We start from the raw sequence: 23,877 nt of genomic DNA, 5'->3' as shown, positions 1-23,877 counted from the left end.
AGAGTCATTTTTGTTTACTTGTGTCAGGTGTCAAGTGTTAATTCACATGCAAGTGAAATTGGAAATCATATTTTAAAGGCCTCAAAAATACTTTAATCATGCAAGTCACCTTGAAGAATACACAGTTGAACATTTAGGATAAATTATCAAGGTGTAGATCCAAGTAACTCTTCAACTTTCACACAGCTTAGTATTCCAATACTTAATTGTTGTGTCCAAATACAAAACCTGTTCTGCTATTCATTTGGATGCTGTAGGAAGCTCTGCACAGGACCAGCATCAGAGAATAACGTGTGTTCAGTAAAAGAACTGAACTTCACCTCCACCTTCAGCATTCTGTACTCTTTTTAACTTCAGTCTTCAGCACGCCATCAATCTCTTCATAAATAGCTCTGAAAGAAGAGGAACAGGGCGACTCCTACAACACAGTTGTTTCATTTTGACAAAATGCACCAACAAAATCCTGCCCAAGCATGAACTGCCAAGAGTTTACAGTGTGTGCCTAATGGAGTAGCATTAGTTGCAGGATGCCCAGGTTTCCACGGAAGCAAAGAGCCTGTCCTGTGGTGTGTCTGTGATTATACATTTAATGCGATACCTCTAGACATTGTGTCTTGATGAAGTAAGTTTGGGAACATGACTGCAAAATGCAAATGGCCAGCATACCACGTGGCATGCAATTACAGCACTAGTTAAAATATATAAATAAATACAGTTTTGTTGAGATTTTTCTACCTTGGAATTTGGTGGTTCCTCGGAAATAAGTTTTGTGTAGATGGCTCATTTTTTTTGCAATTTACTGGTAGAAAGGGGAGTTCTGCCATCTGTTTAGTTTCGTATGAAGTTTTCTGTCTGACTGTTTGGTCTTCTGGAGAGTCCCAGCATCCATTCCCTTTTTTAGCTTATATTTAAATTGAGGATTTTCTTGATATGTGGTAGAACAGCATTCTTAAAAATCACGACTGCTGTGAACATGAATTACTTTGGTTACCTTGCTCCAGAACTACCTGTGTTGAAGTGTCAATCATCTTCCTCCACCAGAACCCTGACTATGTTTTATTCACCTTTTCGTATCACTGAATGGAATTTTAGTAGATAGTTTTTGACGCAGCATTACTCCACCATTTTTACAGATGCCATTCAATGAACACACTATAGGAGTTATTATTCCTTAATTGGTTATGCCAGAAATATTGGAAGAAAATGTACAAAACACAGCCACTCTCATTTACATTAGCGATCCAGTTGGTCAGCTAACGCAGTCTAAATAATGTGGTCTGTTTTCTCACTCAGAAGAAAAAGCCATCTCAGAATCCTTCTTGCCTTTGGCACCTAAAACCCCTGTATATTATCTATTTTAAAAGCTACTTACTCAGTGGGAGCCAAGGGATCAAATTCCATTATTTCGTAGTAATGAGGTGACTGTGACTTGTTCTTTGATGCAGCTGAAGAATAAAACCAGGCAGATAAATCCAGATTGAAATGTAAACGAAAAGCATGGTTACTGCATGTTGCTTCTTTGTATCTTCCTGAAAGTAACAGATTATCTCCCATGTATCTAATTGCTTTAAATGCTAAAACGGACAGACATGTCTTAGAGAAGCCATGAGCAATATGAGATTTTGTCAATGTTTGTTCCTGCTCCTAGTCTTTAACAACCATTACGTAAAGCCCTTAAGTTCTAACAAGAAAAATATATCTCCATGGAAGTTAGGTGGTCTGCAGTATTTATTACCTGCTGGTGACGGTCCATTTAATGATGTAGTGTGTCCAGTCTGCAGATTTACTGGATTCAGAGGCACTGGGCTTAAAAGAGTCGCCAGCTAAGGACATCAAGCAGAACAGTGCATAAACAGATCGTTCTAAGAGAACTGGTTTGACTTAACTTACCTAACTGCTGACTTATGTTTAGACTCTCAGACTATAGCAGGTAAATTCTAAGGTCAACAGTTATCAATCTAATTAATCTCCATTCTCCACACAAAGTTCAAAACATCTTTTAGTATTATCTATAGCACATTTGTATAATTTACTTCTGTGTAATTTGTTACATTACACAGACTCAAAGACCGCAGTATTCACAACACAGATACCTGCTTTTACTTGCATTTTAAAATAGGCAATATGCACATGTGTTTGGGGGCTGCTTCTCATCTTTTCTATTTCATACTGTCTACCACAGAATAGCATTCAAATTCATAACACTACCTCAAAGCACCTTTTGTATTCTTTCCATTCCTTTTGTCATGGGTGTTTTCTCTGCAGCATATGCCATTTGTCCTACACTGTACTTGATTTTTAACTGTTTGGGTTTTCTTGGTGGGTTGTTTTGGGTTTTTTGTTTGTTTGGGGTTTTTTAATATCTTATCTAAGATAGGAAATACACCAGAGTAACATAATGGCAGCAGGAGGGGATCTCAGCTTGCTTCACACAGAAACAGATTAAACACAAATAATACAGCAACTGCTTTCTGCAAACTCCCCTGGGATTGTGCTGGACCCAAGAAAATACACTTTCACATTAGCATCTATGATATCAAAAGAGGAAAGTTGGCCTGGTCACGAACTACAGAGTGTTCCGTCATGTATGGGGAATGGCCATAGAACAGATCTTTGTATCCCATTTGGATGGTAGTCGGGGTAAATCCGAACAGTTCTCATTTTCACAGTTGCCAGCAAAGAATGATTATTCTGAACATGAGTGTTACTCACATTGCTATACGAATGTCCAGCTGGGTTGCTTACACTAGTGTTTTGTGCTTCAGTTGCAAATCTAGGAAAGAGTAATACATTGAAAGTAACTGAGAAATTAACAAAAGAGTATATTCTGATTGTTACATTATTTTTTTTTGCTGGTCTGTCTTTACTTTATGTCACAACTGAGCAGCATGGGCAGGTGGGCCAGTGTCCCATTCACATAAAAGGTAGGGAACTACAAGGATGCCTCTCCTGTCTTAAACTCTTCTTACTGACTTGTGCAATTCATGTTTCTCCCTTTCACTGCAGCACTGGCAACACTCAAGCAGAAAGTCATAATATCTCAAGTATGTTTTGACTGTTGAGATGAATTTATGTCTATGACTAAACAGTGCTGCAGGAGTAGTGTATTTTTAAGCATGTTAAGCAATGTCTAGCACACAGGTAGTTTTCATTTGTTGTACTGGACTAATGTGTAAAAGTAGTAAATCTGTGTTCTCAGAGCTTTCTATAAACTCATTAGATGAATTACAGAGCACTAATACCTCTGAAGATCTCTTATCTGTTACCATTTCTTGATAAGAGATTACTCACAGGAATTGCTGAGCTGTAGTAGTTGCTGAATCTAGCTGTGGATAAATTGATGGATGATGCCTGGTTTTATCTTCAGGATGTGCAGATATGCAATCTGAAATTCAAAGTGATAATTAATGATTATTTAAACATTATGAAGCAAATCTTGGTTACTTGTAATATGAACGTTGAAAGGGTAAAGTTTTGTTTGGAAGGCATATAAAGAATCTGAAACGAATTGCTGTTTATCACATGAAAGGCAAAATTTTAATAAGTCTGAGAAGGTTTTAGATGCAATATATTTATCTCCTTAAAATGCCAGAACAACATCAATACTGCTATACATGGTAGAGACCACTTAAAACTCTTCTCAGTATTTGTAAAAGATTAAAATGGAATTATAGAGGGGACAGTCACACCTTTAACTTCACTATACGGACTCCCCTGGAGTGGATAAAGGAGGGTCTTCTGCCAACAGTAATGCAGGGTACCAAAGTTAGGAGCTTTACTCACTCCTCTAACTATGAAACAAGTCTAAAGTTAGAGGAGATAAGTACCTTTCTCGAAGTGAACTGTTTCTAACACCAAGTGCCTCCTGAAAAAGCTTAGGAAATCAAGAGGGTATGAGAAAAGGGTATCTGCGTTCCATTCTTCCAAGCCTACAGAACAGGTGACTACCCCAATGTTTTAGAGGCTTCATTGTAATAGAAAACAGAGCATGTTCTACTGTTCAAATTTAAGTAACATGGGAAAAATATTATCGCTTCCACTGTAAACAAATTACAGGGAACCTTAAACTACCTTACTTTTTTTTTCCTGTAGACACACATCAGTTCTCCTTTTAACGAGATTTAAGGAACATCCTTAGAGTTAAGGAGTATTTTTATTTTCTTTCTTACAAGGAGCTTCTTGATTCCTCCACTAAGCTCTTGTTGGTTTGGTTTAGGAAACCAGACTACAAGGGAAACGTGCATTCATCACTTACTAAGGCCTGAAGGAGACACTGCAGAGTCAGTTTGCACCACTGTTGACACAGGAGATGGAGAATTTATGGAGAGGTCAAGTAGATCGCTTGAGGGAGCAGATGGCTGTTTCCTGTACAGCTTGACATTTGAAAAGGAATAAAATTGTTTGGGTTTCTTTCATGTTTTTTTTGTTTTGGCTTTTTTTTTGGTTTTTAAAAATGAACTTGTATAGTTTTAAACAAATACCTATTTCCACAGAATATAAACTTTTAAAATCACAATTGGCAAGTATGAGAGAAGACCAGGATTTTTTTGTGTGTATGTAAAAGATAGCTAATGAAACAAAAAATGCTTTCCAGAAAAGATCAGTTTCAGCAAAGTTGCTATTTCAAAAAATTAAGGAAAACAATTCCAAAATAGGAAATAGAACAGACTCAATTCTAAAAAGTAATCATGAGCTTGTTTAGATACGTTTGATATCAATCTTCTGATTGATCCTGTACAATTATTTTCATGCTAGTTATTTGTGTTATTGAGATTTGATACATACTTAGGAGATTCTTTTTCTTTTCAGTCCTGTTTTAGATAGGAAAAAGTTCAAAATCACAGCAATGTTTCCTAGGACCCAGAAAAGGGTTCCGTTTGTTTCTTCCATGAATGCATTAGAATTAAAAATGTAGCCAACCAAAGATTTTAATAAAACCACACGCTTAATCATACAGGTTTGGTCACACCAGATTAAAAAAAAAAAAAAAAAAAGGGAAAAAGAAGATGCATTTTAAACTTGGAGAATCCTGAATAATACAAAAATGCACAGACTGCACCATTTGGACTACTAACTAATCCAACAGTGCATCCATCAAGAAAAACCATCCACCGACATAACCAGAATGTAGTAATAGCAGCTTTTCAAGGAAAACAAGATCATCTTCTACATTTTTTTAATAATTGTCAGCCGTATTTCAGCATTCACAATGTGGTCAGCTTCACATCGAGTCCTAGATGACTATGCAATTACAGCTTAGCAGAAGCTGAAACATGTGCAAAACTACTTTGGGCAATACCATTAACAACCATAATTATCAATCAATAAAGGACAGTGATTAAAGATTTGCTACAAGCCATTATTCACAATTCAGAAAAAGCTTTGACTCAGGAAAAAACCATCAGTAGTAGTGAATTCTGATAGTGTAACAGTATTTCAGTCTCTAAATGCTTAACAGAGAACAAACATTATGGTTCCTCAGTTTGTATATGGTAGGTAATAGTGCTTAGCTGTAGAGGTCATAAACCAGCATCTGAATAGAACTCTCATTTTTCCTGACCAAGCTTCCATCTTAGATTTGACATTATTTGCTATTTTAGTTACATGAATTTGCATGAAATTCTGCAAGTGAGACTTTAGAAGATCGATGAGTAGTATCAACCTGCTGTCTCCTGCACCTCTCAACTAGAGAATAAAATTCTGTGTATATCAAAAGTGTATTTTTCACAGTGAAGAAAAGGGAATGTTTACAGTCCTGCAGTGCATGAGTTCATCTACAATTACTCACCTCTGCGCGTTCACGTTGTATTCTCTGATTCTCTAAAAACCGAACTCTGTTTCGAGAGAACCTGTTGAAGTTGCAGAGTTAAGTGTTCATTCTGACATTTCTGTGATGTCATTCATAAGAATATGAAACCAGTTATAATCAAAGTTTGATTATCAAAAGACTCTAGAGGTGCCAAACAAGCATTACAGGTGCTTTTCTCTGGGGCACTTGTCTCTGCATTAGCAGTTTGACTCCCTCTACTCCAGGGCTGTGGTCCTCTGATCATCTCTACTAACAACAGTTAGTTTGTTCTTGGGCTTACTTTTGGAGAAAGCCATCTGTTTCTTCCAAAACAAGACCAAGGCACAGCTGACAATGAAGTCTGCCTCTGTTCATGCCAGATAGGTAACTATGAACAGGCACTTCACCAAGTCTGGCTCCTTCTGACCAGAACGCTCTTCCAGCTGAGGCCCAGGAAGTCTTTTGTCCTGAGAGGTCCCCACATTCCCTCACGTCATCTCAGGACAAACCACAAGCCTATTCTGGGACACAGCCCTCTCATTAGTTCAGGCATTTGAAATAATTTAAAAAAAAAAAAAAAAAAAAAGGAAACCAGAAAATCCACCTGCATAAATATTTATGTACTGAGAGTCATAACAGTGCTACCCTGGGTCCAGAGGAGACCCAGTCAAGTGATGTTCAGCATTCAAAAGGTCAATCCGTTTCAGAAGTAAAAGCCCTAAGTGGCATAGACTTGAGACTGTCTACACAACTGCATTTGCTATTCAGGGTTACCATACTGGTGAGGCCCACAAAGACAGTATATATGCAAGGAGGAACAGAAGGAAAAAAACCCTTTCCAAATGCAGAATATAAATATTGATCTGAAATACAGGAAGAACCGAAAAGTTGGTAGAGCCACTAGAGGGAGTCATTGCCACATACGTGAGGCGAGTTTATTGCACAATGGTGATTGCTCCTGGTTTAATTTGGACTCTACATTAATAATCAGAAACAGAATGCAGCATGACTTGTCTTCAAACAATACACATAGTATGAAACAGATGCAGCTAGTTAGAATCAGTTTGTCCTTTACACATCTCACTTTTCTGAAGGAGTTCCAAAGAACAAATCTTTTGCGACAGACATTAACCAAATACATTTTAACACTTGTCAACTCTAAAGTGCAATGCATCTGCACCCAGGAAGACTCCCTACATATAAACCATAACATTATAGTACTAAAACGCAGTAGTTTTCTGTCTAGTTTCACAATGGCCAATTAACTGCTCCTTCAATCACCAGGTCTTTCATAAGGAATTTATTGAATTATACCCACAAGCTACTATTCATAGTTCAAGAGGTTCTTGGCCTTACCAGTATTCATCAGTTGTAACAAAATGTAAGCCCACATCTGACTTCGGTGGATTTACAAAAGCTGAACAAAATTCTATTTTTGCTTCACTAAAATGAAAAACTTTATAAAGCAAGAAGTGAGCCCACAATTATTTCAAGGCAGTTACTGTAAAACATGCCAACAGTGCTGTAGACATAAGATTTAAGGATAAATGAAAACTAAATGTTTTCAAGATTAAGCCCAAAGTTTGTGCCACGACACTTAGAAGAATTAGTGATATTTTCAGTGCAGCATTCAGAAGAGGTTTAAAAAGAAAAGATGACTAAACTCCCTAAACCTGCTAAATTTAATCATGAACCACTGCACTTGATGCGTAATGATTTCTAGAACATTTCATAGCCATGAAGGAGATAAACTACTTAACATGGAAGGCTAGTTCCTATTAAACCACAATACTCTCCATGAGTATACTCACTGTGATATTTTGGGGGGTAACACTGGAATTTTGAGTTTAAAGTTAATTTCAGTTTTGCTAGAATCTAGTCATGCTACCAATGACATAATGGACAAATACACAGGATGTCAACACAAGCACTGCAGTGCTTCCATGAGTGAAGGAAAAGAAACATTTTCTGCTATAAGACAAGTAGAACAGCGTGTTTCAATCCAGCTGAGAAAAGCAAGTGACTCTCTTAAGCATGCAATGCTATTCCATGGCCAATTTCTGCAGTAAAGCTGTCAAAGCTGTTTAGAAAGGAGAACAAGTGTTCTTTCCTGGAAGCATATAGACTTAACAGAGATAAGGACGATCACCACTACCAAAGGGTTTGTAGCAGACTGATGACAGATTCGCTGTGTGCTACCAAAAAGGAATGTCAAATTCCAAAGTGATTTTTGTTTACGTGCCTCCAACTGATTTCCCCGTCTACGCTGTTAATTTGTTTGATCCCATTCTAATGGCTTTCTACCCACCTTTATGAACTGTTTCTAAAGTGTTTAGGGGAAGTCAAATACATAATTTCCTCTTTTGCAATCATGCTACTTTTCTGGATTTAAGGATAAAATCTTCGCCTTGTGGAGGATCAACATTAGATGTATGGACCATCTGTGTCCATTAAGTGTGCTTATTCAGTTAGGATACCAAATGTGAGGAAAGAGGCCCTGTACTTACCTTTCATGTCCCAGGAGGACATTATTCAGATCTTCATTCACTTGTATTAACTCAACTATCACATCTTCATTTTCCACTGTCACCAACAATTCCATGATCCTCTCCTGCATCATCCGACAGGTCTTATACAGTTTCTGCCCAAGGCAGGGGAAGAAAAAAAAAAATCGTAACTGTGGTGTCCCAATTTGTCAGTTCTGGAGAAGAATGATACGACATTTGAGTGCTGCAAACTCACAGGTAACATTCCTTAATTTATACAAACAGCACGCATACCAAACATTGCAAATAGCATAATTTTCATGTCTTTGATCTCTGCAAGGCAGGCTGACAACTCCTATCATCACAGCGAGCACTTCTACCCCTATCCAATCCCTACTTCTTGACCCACCTTTATTTCTGAAGATCTATCTGTCTCTAATGTCTAAATTACAAATTGCAAAATAATGAAGACCCCTCTGGGTGATGCAGAGCAATTTGATTTGATCCTGTCTGAAGCTGATTAAACTCAGCAGGATATTTCGCATAGACGTAATGGATCTGATCCTGTTCAATGTCTGCTTGAAGAAAAGACAATAGTAGTCTAAAAGACAGAAGTAATTTGTGATGCAAGTCTCTAGCTCTAACTATTCCTCTAAGTGGGGAAGTTTGGATGAACTTAATCTAAGCACTTTTTGAGAAAGTAACACAAACCTAGTAGAATCAGCTGATAGGAAAATTATGAGAGTTTAATGAGCAGAATTCTGCATTATTGCCAGTTGAAACAGAAGATAGTTTATTTGTATTCCTCTCCACTGCAGACTTTGCATGTTCAAAGAAACAAATTCTTTAGCAACAGGAACTTCAACTCAGCCAACATTTTTCTTCCCCCACAGTGCATTTCCAAATGCTGGCTGGCAAAAAAGGAGAGGGAAAATTACTCTATTTGCACACTGCTATTCAGAAATTGCTCTGGTATTATTTTCAAAGTGATCTGATTTTTCCTCAAAAAACATATACTTTACATAAATAAACAATTTATGTAAAAAGAAATTTTGCACCCCTTCGACAAATCTGCAGGATTACAGAGTACTGTACCTTCCAGTACTGTATCTTCATAGCCCAGGATAAAACACACAAAAATTTATTCAGTTTATGTCTGTAATTAAATGTAAAAGCTCTCCACACTTTACTACCTGATCCACATTTTAAAAATGTGTATTTCTTATGACTCCATTATACAGCTCCTTTGTAAATATCAATACTCAATAGAAGGTAATTGAGACACTCATTTTGAGCATGGATTTGCTAGGTTTTGCTCCTACCCACAATGATGCATGGACTCTCATGTTTTGAAAACTGGAGTTTTACAATGATGGACCACCAGCTGCTATAACAACCATCAGTGATTCCAATGTATTTGTGCTAAGTCTTACCAGCTCATGATCTGGACTGAAATTCCTGTATGTCCATCAAATACGTCTATTCACGATCCAGTAAAAAATTTTGTTACTCGTTTTGGCTGATACCAAGCTTTAGCTATTCTTTAACCGCTGTTACTAGTCAGCACAATATTTCAAGTGAGATCTGCTATCTTAAGCCTTGTTCAAGACAGGGTGGAGAAAGGGAGGAGCCTAGCCACTAATGAAGCTCCAGAACTGAAAATATGTTGCACTGAGTTTACCCTGTTACAGTTTTTGATTGAGAGACTCCAGATACTTGGATTGAAATTAATGTCTGCAACTCACTTAAAGCCTAAATAAGCAGCTCTTTTAGTAAAGGACTTTGTTCTCTGACAACAAAAGCCTAATCCAAGCAAACCAGGTAGAGCCACAAACAAAAGGGAACATTAAACATTCTAAAAGGAACAGGCTAGCCATGCTTGATGTTTATACCACTCAGTGCACAGGGGAAAAGAACAGAAAGAGCAACAGTGAAATTAACATAGAAGGAATGAGTTTTTAGTCACTCCCCCACAAATGGGAACTCCACACCCTGTCCTCAAACTTTTGCCAACAATTTTATTACTGGGAGCGTCAATAAGAATCCACTGGTTTACTGTGGGCAACCTAATCTGTGCACCCACATGCAGAAGGCCCATAATAGGAGACAGGAAATGAAAGACATACTTGTCCTGTTTCACAACCAGAAATACTTACCTTGTCATGGACTGGACAGAGGCGGCCAAGGATACTAGACCAGCATATTCTCCTGCATGGGGAGAATGCCAGTTTGCACCTTGGCAACCTCCCTGGTGGCAGTTGCACTACAGAAGTGAAGTATTGTGCATAGAATAGCCAACAATAACTGCTTAGGTGGTGTCCATTGCTGGAACAACCTATGCTCAATCCTTTAGTGCAGGCAAAGCAAGCCCTCTGCAATCTATTGCAACAGCTGTTTGCCTTGCCTGTGTTTAAAGTTTACTCTGCTCAGATCCTTGCTTCACAGGCCCTTCCTCCTTGGACTTACAGCTCCACAAATCTCTGAAAACTATACAGCGTTGGAGATCCGAGGAATTTCCAGGGGAGGAAAAACCACCGACAGGTTGCGTCTGTCTCCTATCTACACCGAAGGCTTGTAGAAATTAGATCAGTTCTCCAACACATTTAATACTGACAAATTACCAAAAATGCTTCCTTATCATAGAAGTTCTGAGGTAAGTTTAGAAACAGAAGGATGTGATAAAAGCTTTTTAAATTCTTGCAGACAATATGAAACAGAAAAATGTCCATTGACACAGGTCACTATTGAAATGCTAAAGCAATGCTGCATTTTTAATTTCTAAAATAGAAAATACAGCATGAGCAAGTAAAGAAACAACATCACGGGAAGAATGTCTGCATGTCCACTGTCAAATCTAAACCAGACTATTGCAATACACTTCCTTCAGGCTACACTTTAAGAGTACATGGATTCATCTATAGCACAGCAAGCTTCCAATCTTTGAGGTCACGCTCATAAAACCAATGCTTCATGTTCTTCACCAGCCTTCAGTCTGCCTTTAAGGTACTGGTAATAATAAAGGGAGCACTGAAAACTCCAGGACGGATATGAGAGAGAGAGACTGTGTCATCATTATTTTCCCACAAGGCACCTGCATTCGACTGGAATGTTCTCGGGGCTGTTTGACAAAACATGCTTAACAGAGAACGCTCCATTATGAAATTCCTTTGCCCTTGGAATTCCCTAGAGCTTAAATTTGCATTGCAAGCTGTATTGTCCTTTCCTGACTATCTAGATGTCGGGGGAAGGTGAAGGCAACGGGGACAAGGGAAAGCTGTGCAAAACCAGAGTTAGAAACATGTTGTTGGATTCCATTTGGCAATCTGAATCCAGATGTTGCAAGAAAGGATATAACATATTTTGAAATCAACTTTGACCAAACCAAACAAATAGCCCCTACCAATGAATTATCACATACCTGTAAAAGATTCATATCATCCGGATTTTCAGAGCCAGGAACATTTTCTTTTAATATTGATGACATGACTCTCACATTCATTTTTGTCATATCCAGTTCACTGTACAGTTTTCCAATCTGTTGAGTTCAACAGGACAGAATATTGTGTAGGTGAATGGAGTGAGCAGAGTAATTCTTACCTCTAATATGTACTTTCTTCCCCATTAGGTATAATATGGGCCTAATTAACATTATTTTACTCCTGCGACATGCCATGAAAATGAACAGAATTAGCTCAGCTTTCATATGTGCAATCAAACTAAGATCCAAGTCTGATAGTACTACCTGTTTTCCTTATGGTTAATGCCTCTCGCTAATGTTACTGTTACTCTTTTTAGTTACCTACAGGCCAAGCAGGAATGGAAGTGAAGTGTCCTTTCATTTCTGCTTTTTAGAATAACCTCTTCACACAGCCTTATGCAGAAGTAAGTTTGGCTTTCTCACTTATCTTTGAAGTAAGTTTTAGCAATTTGCATAACAACATTGTAAGATATCATCGTAAGATCTCATGCTTGAGTAAACGATCCCACTTTCTGGTTGGGGTACAGCCTGGCGTTTATTGAACTCACTTCTGCCTACTTTTCTTTGGCACACCACCATATAAAACATCTTCAGGAGAACAAATCTAAAACCATGAAGAGAGAGCTATTCCACTTGAACTGATGGTCCCTTCCAGCGGTCTATCCACCCAGGTTGTCAAAATCACACATTACCAGTACATTTCAAGCAGACCCGCCTCCCACTAAACCTGTAGTACTGCACCTGCTCAGGAGTCAACAATAATGTTGGGCCTGTGGGAAGAGGCAGTAAAGAACGTTTTGCAGGATTAGCAGAAGATGGTGATGACTTTGTAGAAGGCTGAGACGAAGCCTGCGGAAAGACAAAAGAGCAGAGCTTGGATTTAACAAAAGAATTGAAGCAGACATCCAGATGAGAGAGCTACAAAACATCTTTGTCAGATTAGACAACTGGGCATTACCTTTCTCATAACCAATGCTCCCAGGGAATTTGCTGAGCAAGGTCTACTTCAAGAATAAATCTAATGGCTATTTTGTAATGAAATAAGGCTTGGAATTAAGATATCTTTTAAATGGGTTTGCAAGTAAATTCCGTCACAGGATAAAGCAGGAATGGCTAAGAACAGGCTAGCTCCTTGAGCTCTTAAGCCATCTAACAGCCAAGAGTCCTTCCCAAAGTGCCACTGCAATTTTACAATGAAGTACAGTTCAGACTGCGATCACACTTGGAAGCAGTGGAAAGGTTGGGGGGTTAAGTCTGGGTCTCTGCAGAAGATGAACTACAAAGGCCTTCTGGATCAAAAAGCTGGAACACTTCATCTGCAGAAAGCTTCACTTGCATTGCATTTGAACTGCCTGCTATAAAAAAAAAATCCAAATCCAAAACACAACCTGCACAAGACTACACACTTCAATCCTTCACTTCTTAGAGACTAAGCTAGAAATTGTGTTCAGGTCTGCTGTTCCTGAGATCAACAGCAGATTTGCCACTGATTTTAATTGGCAGATACATGTGGTAGACAGAATCATCTCTACTGTACTTGGTGAGAAAAAAAAATGCTGTCTGTTGAGAGCATTCTCCACACAGCTTCTTCAAACAACCTTTAATACATAAGCTTTTGTACATTTCACTATTAAATCATCAAATCAAGCTCAGGATAAATCTGAATCATTCCTACCTGCACTGATTATAGACATCTAAGTCTGTAATTGCAAGGTTTCACCCAGTGGTGGAGGGCTTTCACACTTCCCAAAACTCTTGTGAAAACTCTTCTAATAGAAAAAAAATCTGGAAAGAATGGCTTTATAACATGTAGTGTATTTTCAGCTGATATCCAATGCTCAAGCCATACTTATACTTAATGTCCTAGATGCTACTCAATGATACCTATGACGTATGCTTAAATAACACCTATCGTGTACAGGCTGTGCAAGCAGCTGGAGTGATATATAGACAATAATATTTTCTTATAGATGTCTACCTCTCGGTTTAATTTTAAAGATAGATAATGCCCATAATTCAGAACAGTACATGTTTTTGTGAAAATGTGACTCATTTTAGTTGAGGCTTTCAGAAGCTGACCAGTTTGGAGCAATCTGCTCTCATTCATTTTGAGGTAAACAGCATGCCCAAATCCTTTACACACTTTGAAAGTCTCAAGAGAGAGACGCTTCCTTTTTGAGAACATATCCACTAATCAGCAGTTTCAAATAAAATAAACAAACTATTATACAGGCTAGGTCTCTTTGTTGTTATCTTAGCTGTTATAATTGAAACTGATTCCTGCTCACGTGCTTAAGTAGGTTGGTCATATTCTGCCCTGGAGCATTTAAATAAAAAAGCCAAAACAGACACACCTTCTCTGTCTACAGAGCTCATACAATTAACACATCCTGTTTCTGATTTACAGTGGTTAATGAAGTATCCTTGTGTATACCCACCTTAGGCACCCCTCTGCTGGTGTCAGAAGATGGAAACTCCACTCCTTTCTTCAGCAATTCTAGATAAACTTCTTTTACTTCGCTCACATCCACCACTCCTTGGAAACCTCGGGCCCACGTCTAGTTTTGAAATAACAGGAACAGTAACAGTCACAGAAATGGACAGTCAGTGGGTCAGACAAGCGCTTCTAAAACATGAGGTCCTAAAGGCAGGTCATTCCCTCCATCCACTCCAGGTAACTCCATTCAAAGCAACAGAAACCACGAAAGCTCCAAAGTTACCTCTCACCCTGCTTGCTAAGTACAACCACACAGGGAGCACATATACAGACTGGGAGGGGAATATAAATGGTGGAGGTCGACAGTTTTCCAGTTCTCTCCCTTTGTGTTCCAGTCTGTGCTACTCCTGCATGAAGCAGGAGCAGCAAGAATAAGTCTGCTTTAGGAAGAGGTCCCCATGAGTGTGTTACAGTACAGAAGGGGCTGCATCATTAGATGTTTACCATATAGCAGAAACACAAATACTTACTGTTTACTCTAGACTTACCATGATAAAGGTCAAGATTTTCTCCTGCATGTCAATCGGCAGATTGTACCTTGGATTCAGTAGTTTCACCAGCTTGTCTTTACAGAAATCTTTCTTCACAACTAAAGACTGGAATCTTGGGCCACAGTTCTCTATACACATGTCAAGCAGCTGCACACACAAAAAGCTTCTGTTACACAAATACTAGGAAAAAGCGAAACTTGACTGCTTTTGTTTCCCTTTGTTTAATTTGTTCCAAGGTGTTATGGGGAAGAGTACGAATGGACACGAACAGACTATTGCCAGCTATCTCACTAGAATGCCTGATGAGGTTACTACAGGGAAACAGCGGCTCACTGTGTGCACTGTTATACCTACGCAGTACAAAATGAAATGAGTTAGCCAGAGTTATACTACTTTTAACAGAGAAGTATGGTCACACTTGGTTCCATGTCACAGCAGTTACTAAACATACAGTATCTTAACTGCATGAAATCTGTCCATGGCTTAAAAAATAACATGTACAGATCCAGTAATAGAATTAATTCGCTGCCTAGCACATAGGTACCCTGGTCTGACAGATTCTGAAGAGCTCTACAAGAGAAGAAAATAAGATTGCTAAAAGCCTGTCTTCTAATCTGCCCTGTAAGTGAGAGACTAATGAAAAACTAGAAAAGAACAAATTCAACAACTCAAGAGTACAATTTCTCCATGTGTTTTAAAGGTCACATTGATTTGAAACAGAATAGCTGAATTGTTCCAATTGTCAGATTCATCTTCACTAAAGAAGTCTACTTCCAAAACTCTGCTTGGAATGCTCAGAGTAGGATCCCTGCAAGTAACGTGTCTGCCCTATCAAATATAGCAGTATGTGATGATGGCAGAATACTTCTCCCTTGTACACCTGGAGGCGGCTGATTATAATTCCCATTTTAGAGAAGAAATATCAAAAGCTGTCACTATGTCCCAGTCAACTGAAATCAGGCCAATACAAGTCTTGACAGGAAACTGGGGTCAGTCAGATCAGGTGCAGAGTCAGGAACAGAACTCATCTGGCCTGGCTCAAATCTGGAGATCGACCACAGGACTATCATGCCCCATGTAGAGAAAAATGGTCACTCTTGTGCTTTTTGCTCTTCAACCATATCTTTACTTTCCCTCCTAATTTAAGAGGGAAGATGGAAAGGTGAAAGCAAATGGTAGACATTAACAAAAGTTTGCAAAATTTCATGATTTTTTGAGACAAAACTTCCCTTGACTCATGCAACAGACAGGATATATTCTCAAAAGAATACACAGATTGTAAAGGATGCTATTGTAATCTTGATAAAAGTAGGTTAAATATACTTTCCTATTCAGAGCAGGCTATATTTGACTAAGTTGAAATAATCTTAGTAACTCATTTTCTAGCCTCAGGACTTAGGGATTTTTCTCCCAGTGTGATCAGGAACTTATGGGAGAAGAGGTTTAAAACCAGAAGAAAATATATTGCTGAAATGAAAACAGGGTAGAACAAAGAGACACTGGCAGACTGCTGTGCAAAAAACTGAGAGTTCATTACAAAAAAATCTTGGCTCGAATCATCATTTTTCATTTGAAAGAGTACATGAAACATATGCTAATAAACCAAGTCATTTGCCTGTGCAGTACTTCAAAGATGGTCTGTGTAAAACATTTTCAATCCAGTGCATGGGAAATTTGGTATGCTACTCCCTATTATTAATTCCCTACTTAAGGGACTGAGTATTTACCCTCTGAATGAAAGTACTGAACTAATGGACTAGATCCTCCACTCAATTATGCCAGTACAGCCCACTCAGAGCGAAACTAAGCTGGTGTAAGAAAACGAATTTGACTCAATTATTTTCAACTGGACATTCATGAACAAGCCACTTTCATGCTAATAACACCTTTCATTAGAATTTCAATATGGTTATTTATCGTTGCAAATAGGACTTCACCTTCCCAAGCAGTTCCATTGGAATGAATAGATCCAAGGTGGCCAAGTCAACCACTGTTCCACATAGCACAACGGACTCTCAATAGAAACATGTTTTAATAACAGAACGAGCAAATTAACTTCAACCAAACCATTAAACTTCCTTTAAATGACACGCAGGACCTGAGAACTGTTGGAACTGACAGAGCTGCTATGTTCCAGGCTAGCTGATACCAGACATCCAGCTGAGAAGAGAGCTGCAGTGAGCAAAAAGGAGGGCGTATTACACAATCAAAGCCCTCTGGTTCACATGACAGCAACACAAAACTAAAATGATAAAAGGCATCTGAACAGAGGTGAAGACAAACTGTAAGGCAGAAACAAGAAGGGGAGAAGTTGGTGAGGATAACATAGAGACCTCACTCAGAATTCAGTAGGACTATCTGCTCATCTAAAGCAGCCAGGTATGGTCCATACAGGTGTAGTGAATGGATGTAGTTCGTGATCGATACTTCTCAGACCTAAGGTGAATGCAAGAAAACACAGATCAACAGTTTGCTGATTCGTATTTCTGACTCAAATGGAACAAGACATTAATCCACGTCCAAGATTACACTCTACTAAACAAACACTGATGTCTACCCAGTAGAGTTTTTGAACAGCAATACACTATTTCCAAGTGCCAGCATTTAAAAGAAACCTGTATGAGCTGCTTTTTCAGCTGCCATTCATCAATTACAGTGTAGTGGTTATATAGACTTTACCAAGATTCTGCATTTCAAAAATATTATTTTTTCAGAAGTCTTGAATTTTTCAAATGAGATATATATATCCACTGAAATATGGATTTCTTTTGCACCCACTCAACATCATTTTCTTTTCCTCTTTGCCCATATAGACCATAAAGTGTAATAAAATTGACTAGGACTTCTTTGATTGAGGAGCTGGAGGGCTCCTCTCGTGCTTTTGGTTTTTAGATCTTCTGCTTTGTGAAATGTTAATTTACCAAAGGAAAATCTGAAGGCCACATTTGCCATGCGGAATTTTTTTTACATCTGAAAAGTTACAGAATATTAAAAGGAAAACCAGAAAAAAGCCTAAGGCAAAAAAATAAACGCCAAAATTTAAATCTAACCAATGACTTCCTTTAAAATATTTTCCAGCAGTGTAATGAAGAAATGAAACAATAATTCCACCTTAAATTTCTGCCCACTGCTTTGTATGTAGGAGTGTGAGTGTGGACACAGGTACAGAGAGGAACACATTCAATACACTACTTCCCCATGTGCTCTTCAGTTCCTAAGCCCATACAGGCATCAGAACTGTGGCACTGCAGTAAATGCTTTACAAAACCAAGGGAGATCTATGGAGACAGCTGAACAGGTGTCTCGGTGTTCACGATGTAAACAAGAGTTTAGGTATCCAAAGTCTATTACTAATAAGGAGTCAAATACCACATATACACTTTGTTGGCTTCCTGCCTAAAAGTTCTAATCCTCTTCACTCTGATTGTGAAATCACGACTGCCAAGCCTGATCTCTTGCCTTTATCAAAGACTCCGCATGAAGCAACTCCGCAGCCTGACACGCATACACCTCGATCCACGTGACTTCACAAGCACCAGGTAACTTCAGTACATCAGAGTACGTGAAGTCAAGCCACAGCCAACACATTATACAGCTGGCACTCACCCTTCCTCCAAGTAAATAAATAAGCATCTATGAGCCAGAAGGAGAAAGACACTGTTGAGATTTAACAGGTCTCAATGACACAATCTAACATATGCAGTTGTGCTACTTCAGATGAAGACTTTCACATTTCACTCTGTGTGTACTCTCTGGGAATAAGCTCCTTAAGCAGTTTCATTAGAAAGATTAAATTCCAGAATTTCAAGGTTCAGTAAATAAAAGTGGCTCAAAGTACATTTCAAAAGAAAAGTGACTTGTAGATCTGTTGCCTTCTTAGTTGTATCTAATATAGGTAGGAGAGACAATTTGATGTAGAGTCTCAGAAGCTGGAGAACCACATTTACTACAGGAAACACGGGCAATAACTTACAGTTCATCAAAAAAGAGCCCTTATTTTTGTAGACATTTGGGAGAAAAACAATTTTGAAGAGATAAGAGTTGCATGGGGGGTGTGTGATGCTTTAGGAATCGAAAATTATTTCTGTTTTTCCATTTGCAATGATTTGCTGTTCCAATCTAAGCACTTCACAATGAGAAACAGGAACAACTTCATTAAGGCAATCAAGAACCCAAACCAGAAGTTATAGCACATAGAAAGACTGTTTTGGAAACAAAGGAGTTAAGAGTCACAGATGGTCAGCAAGGAGGTCATCTAAGGAAAGGTTTCACACATGCTAAACTGACAGCAGTGCTGGTAGAAAACCAGAAAAAGGAAAGCAGCCAGGCGCAGAGGGAAAGGCAAGTATGGAAGATCTAACATAAGAACAAAAGCAGGAAGAGAGAGACTTGCAGGAAAGGCTGGCACTTATTTAAAAAAAAAAACCCCTGCAGTCAGAAAATAGAAGCTGGGCCAAAACGATGCGATTGCCTGGCAGGCACGGTTACAGGCGTACATGTGAGTGGGTGAGAACAGACATGAAAAAAAGGGGCCTGGAACGGCAAAGAGACTGTGAGAAAGTGTTGAACTACAAGCACAACTGAAACCTTGTACGCACTGCATCTGCAAGCAAATATAATGAGCTTCCAAGTCAACATGATCATGCTCTTCTTTGGATACACCTGAAACAAGATCCTTTCCCCACTTTTATATTCTTAAGAGCTAAATTAGAATGTCACCTTGGGTATATCTGCAGAGCAAATATCCAAAGAAAGGCTCCTAAATCTAAGCACCGGGTTATCGTAACTCCAGTTGACTGTGTCAGATATTCAGAAAAGGACTGAGGCTCACAAAGACTGTAGAAGAAAGCAGATGTGATACAGGGATTGCAATTACAGTGGAAACCGAGTGTTTCTGTTATGCAAACACATAGAACAACACAAAAAGGTGACTCATGAGACAGTGGAGGAGGAAGCCAGGAAAGAAGTGCGGAAATGGAACGAGTTGAAAGTATACATTGGTATGTTTAACACATTTATCTGCATCTCTAACTTGTCAGGAGACACTTGGGCAATTGCTAAGTGACCTACAATTTGGCACTATCAATCACCTATCTTCCTTAATCACTTCTCAGCACATATTGATATAGATAATGATTTTGCATAACAAATACCAAACCCATGAGTAATAGTATTCAGAGTGTAATGCAGACAGGCCTCTACAACGTCAAAAAAGGAAACTGAGGAAAATACTTCTAGACAAATAATGAAAGACACAAATCCCCAACAACTTAAAACACAAATGGTGTGATTCCTCTCACAGTTGCACTAATCTTAGTCAAGAGTAATTCAAGTGGGGAACTCTGGACTTAGGACAGTGTTAGGAACTTCCTGCTACTGCCTACATTATCAGTGTAGTGAAAAGCAGAACTATGTTAACATACTCAGTAAATCTTAAATTGACTGAAATTACACCACTTCCCCAAACTCTTCGATAGTTCAGAAACACCATCAGGTTCTGAAGACCAGGTCATCTCAAATGAGGATATTCCCAGCCACTCCAACCTTTAGTCACAACATCTGAACCTTACGTGATTTATCCTGTGTCTTGCTCCCTTGCTTATTACCCTTTCATTCAAGTTTCTCATTTATACAAGATAACATTTACCTTTACAAAACAGGTATCGCGCATTCCACCACGCTGCATACCATGCTTAGTTTAACTAAGATCAGTATTGCAAGGTGAGTAATAGAATGGTCAAATGTAGCTTTTATGTAATATCCCGACCTCTGCATGTTTCACAAACAGGTGGGGCACTCATAGAGGGACAGTCACTGGAGTAAAAAAGAACTATACTACTTTTACGTAGTACAGGTTTAAAAATACCAAAAACACAACAACAAATTTAAGAATTCGTGTCATCCAGGACTCTATAGAACGCCAGTAGACCACCGTATCTGCACTGTGGTAATGCTGTACACACAAACAACAAAGAAAACATCCTGGAGAGTTGTGTCAGCGATAATTTGCATGCCACCTTATCGTTTAAAATGTTTTCCTTCTTAGCATCTAATTAATATAAACATAGCTGTACTTACAGACAGGGTAAGCCTGATCTCCTTATGGTTACAGTTTTTTGAAAGCTTTTTCTTTAGCGCTTTAACTGCATCTTTAGGCCTGTTGCAAGAAATTAAGTAGAAAAAGTTACTAGTGAAGTTAGACAGTTTTTCTTGTTTGTAACTTCATCCAAAAGCCAAAAATACTGGCCTGAGATACGGGACCAAATTCATCCCTGTATTTACACCCACATAAAACTAGAGCAATTGCCCCGCTGATTTCAGCAATCACTTCAGCACTGAGCCAGAGTAACAAAGCAGTGAATCAGGTTTGTTACTGCAGACTGTGCATTACTTCAGAGACTTGTGCAGAGAAATAAAGTTATTCTCCTCTGCAAAGACTCCTCCAAAACTATATTATTTCACTGTTGTACTATAGATTTACTTACCTAGCTTTTATTGCTATGAAAGGGAATAATAATTGCCAGCTGTATCACAAGTTGACTGGCACCTATTTTTCATGTATGATGCAATTAAAAAATATTCTCCCGGGAGGGCTGTGAGGAGTAGGGGTGTCTTGGCTAACTTCCAATCTTGTAATTGCAGGATGCTTTTAACTCATCTAAGTAATTACCATGGAAGGATGGACAACCCATTCCACCCCAGAGATAGTGGCATTTCTAGCCCAGTCATTTTGTTTTCTATATATACTCCCCGTATCTTTTAACTATCTATGTAGGAGGAAAAGGGTGGAAGACGTATCAAGCTTATCACATGTGGGAAACAGTTCTCCCTGACTAATATGAGCTATCTATAGTGTACAATTATTAGGGCCAGCTCAATGCTCATGATCAACAAAACCAAGATGCCCTAAAGTCTCTTTAGGATCTCTCTAGAATCTAAGATGGAGCAATAGGCGTAAATACAATGTTTCAATAAGAAAAAAAGAATTAATTGTTGAAAAGGTTTCAAAGCCAGTGAAATTAAATGGGTATTTGCCATTACCACATTTTTCAGTCTGACATGTTGTTTTCTTAATCCTGTGTCATACCCAGTCACACCAGTGAAGCGTCAAGTAATAAATACGAGCACGAGGGCAGAGAGGAAAACTTTCCCTTGCAGAAAAATGTACTACCACTATTCCACTCCTGCTTCTTGCTTCTCTCTCTGAAGCATCTGGAAATGCTCTTGTCAGGAACTGGATATTGTATTAAATTAACTATTTGCCTAATTAGATACAGCAGTTCTGCTGTTCCTAGTATCCTGTTACAGACTGTGACTACTAGTAGTTGCCTAGGAGGAAGTTGTAAGGAGTTCCTCTGTAAGCATACGCTGTGCAAAAGAGGAAATAGTTTATTAAAAAAACCTCTGTTGCGTGGAAGCTCCACATAAAAACTAACACTGAGGGTCAAAGCGTACTGTTGCTTATAGCAACGACCAGAAGGGAGTTATTACTGACCTTCCAAGCTCCAAGAGCCATGGGTGAGAGTGTGGGATCTTAAAAAACAAAAGGAAGGAAAAGCTGATATAAAAGAATATACTTGGGCAGAAACTACTGCATACCTCATTCACCTGGAGAAAGCTCTCCAGGTAGTGTTAAAACATGCCACTGCTAGCAGTGAGTTCTGGCAATGCAATGCTAAAGCACATCTTACATGGCAAAAAATTTCCTTCTCCTCCTTTTACAGGTGGGAAGAAGGAAGCACAAAGCAGCAAGCAACTAAGCAAACCGGAACGTGGCCGCTCAGTGCAAGAGGCCACCTCTGTCCCGGGAGCCCCGGGTACATGCGTTGATACGATGGATCCCACTGAACAGAAACACAGCCAGCGCTTCACTCCTGCTGTGACGTAGGTTGGCTGAGAAACTGCGTAGTGGGGAACACTGATTAAAAGCACAGAGTTTTTATCAGTGTTGTAGGCAATTAAATGCTCAAGGTCTTTTTCCAGGCTGGGTTTTGCACAGCACAGGGGTACTCGCTTAGCCTGACAAGCAGTAGAAGTTATATGAAATATGGTGGACTCAGGTGAGAAATCTACATTATTACCTTTCTCTAGCCTTTGTCTATGGGGAAGGGCCTACAAGTCTAATCCCTACGAGTCCTGACAGCTGAGCACGGGGCATGGAGACAGGCAAAACTCTTCCCTAGGAACCGCAGATACCTGCTCCCTGCTGTTATTTCATTTTGGGTAACTTTACATACGTGTTGTATCCTGCCTGCTCGATTTTACCCTGCCCTCAAGCAACGCTGCTGCTACCCGTAAGACGAAAAACCGGCTATTTTCATTTCCACAAGAGAAGGGGGCAGGTCAGGGCACCCTGGTCCCTCTTACACCGAGATACACACCCCACCCCGGGCCTGCAGCCCCCTGCCCCGCTCACCCCTCCTCCGTCGCGTTGATCACGTCGCAGATGTGCATGAACTGTCCCCACTCCTCCGTCTGCAGCGCTCCAAACGTCGCCCGCTCTGAAAGGCCGAGGGGAGCCGCCGTTCAGCCGGCCGGGGGCCGCCGAGCCGCGCCGGGCGGGAAGAGCGGGCAGGCACCGTCCCGCCGCGCCCCTCACGGCCTGGGCGGGAAACGGCGCCCCCCCAGCTCCCCTCAGGCGGGCGGCGGGGCAGGGCGGGACGCGGCGCCCCCTCGTTACTCACCGACCAGGCTGCCCACGGCGGTGCCGAAAGGGTCCTTCGGAGCCTTCCCGAAAGCCATGGCCGCTGCCGGCGGAGTCGCGCGGCCTCTGAGGGGCGGCAGCCCCGTCCCGTCCCGCCGGATCCGGCCGCTCCCCTCCCGCCCCGCCGGTCGCTCCCTTCCTGGGACCGGGGCGGAGCCGCCTCCAGGTGCCGTCGCGGCTCCTCGTTGCTGATCACGTGCGGGCCGGGCCGGGGCTCCCCGCGGGGCCACACCGCATCTGTCCCGGCGGAGCGGCGGGAGCAGCCCCGCTGGGCCGGGGTCGGGCCTGGAGCGCTGTGCCTCACAAAAGTGACGGGACGTCTGTCCTGGACCCTTCCACGCAGGATCACGTAGCCATGTCCTCCTTTTCCTGCTCCTTGGCCAGAATTTAACGTGTGAGGGGATCCCCCCCTCCGCTCATGACAAACTCAGAG

At 40.1% G+C, this 23,877-nt stretch overlaps 1 protein-coding gene across 1 annotated transcript; it reads right to left on the bottom strand.

Annotated features, from left to right (window-relative positions):
• Window positions 1-28: 28 nt before the first annotated feature.
• On the bottom strand, window positions 29-23,485 carry TOM1L1 (target of myb1 like 1 membrane trafficking protein). Its single transcript, XM_068413394.1, has 15 exons — window positions 23,425-23,485; window positions 23,157-23,241; window positions 20,819-20,897; window positions 14,738-14,887; window positions 14,191-14,310; window positions 12,494-12,601; window positions 11,693-11,809; window positions 8,296-8,429; window positions 5,789-5,849; window positions 4,256-4,373; window positions 3,292-3,385; window positions 2,713-2,773; window positions 1,736-1,823; window positions 1,373-1,445; window positions 29-392 (listed from the first exon to the last, which is right to left on the bottom strand). The coding sequence occupies exons 1-15, from the start codon at window positions 23,480-23,482 to the stop codon at window positions 329-331; spliced, it is 1,410 nt and encodes a 469-aa protein (XP_068269495.1). The 5' UTR covers window positions 23,483-23,485; the 3' UTR covers window positions 29-328.
• Window positions 23,486-23,877: the final 392 nt, after the last annotated feature.

The sequence above is a fragment of the Nyctibius grandis genome, chromosome 15 (genome assembly GCF_013368605.1).
Source record: "Nyctibius grandis isolate bNycGra1 chromosome 15, bNycGra1.pri, whole genome shotgun sequence".
NCBI classification, from domain to species: Eukaryota; Metazoa; Chordata; class Aves; order Nyctibiiformes; family Nyctibiidae; genus Nyctibius; species Nyctibius grandis.
This window is presented reverse-complemented; position numbering and strand designations above follow the sequence as displayed.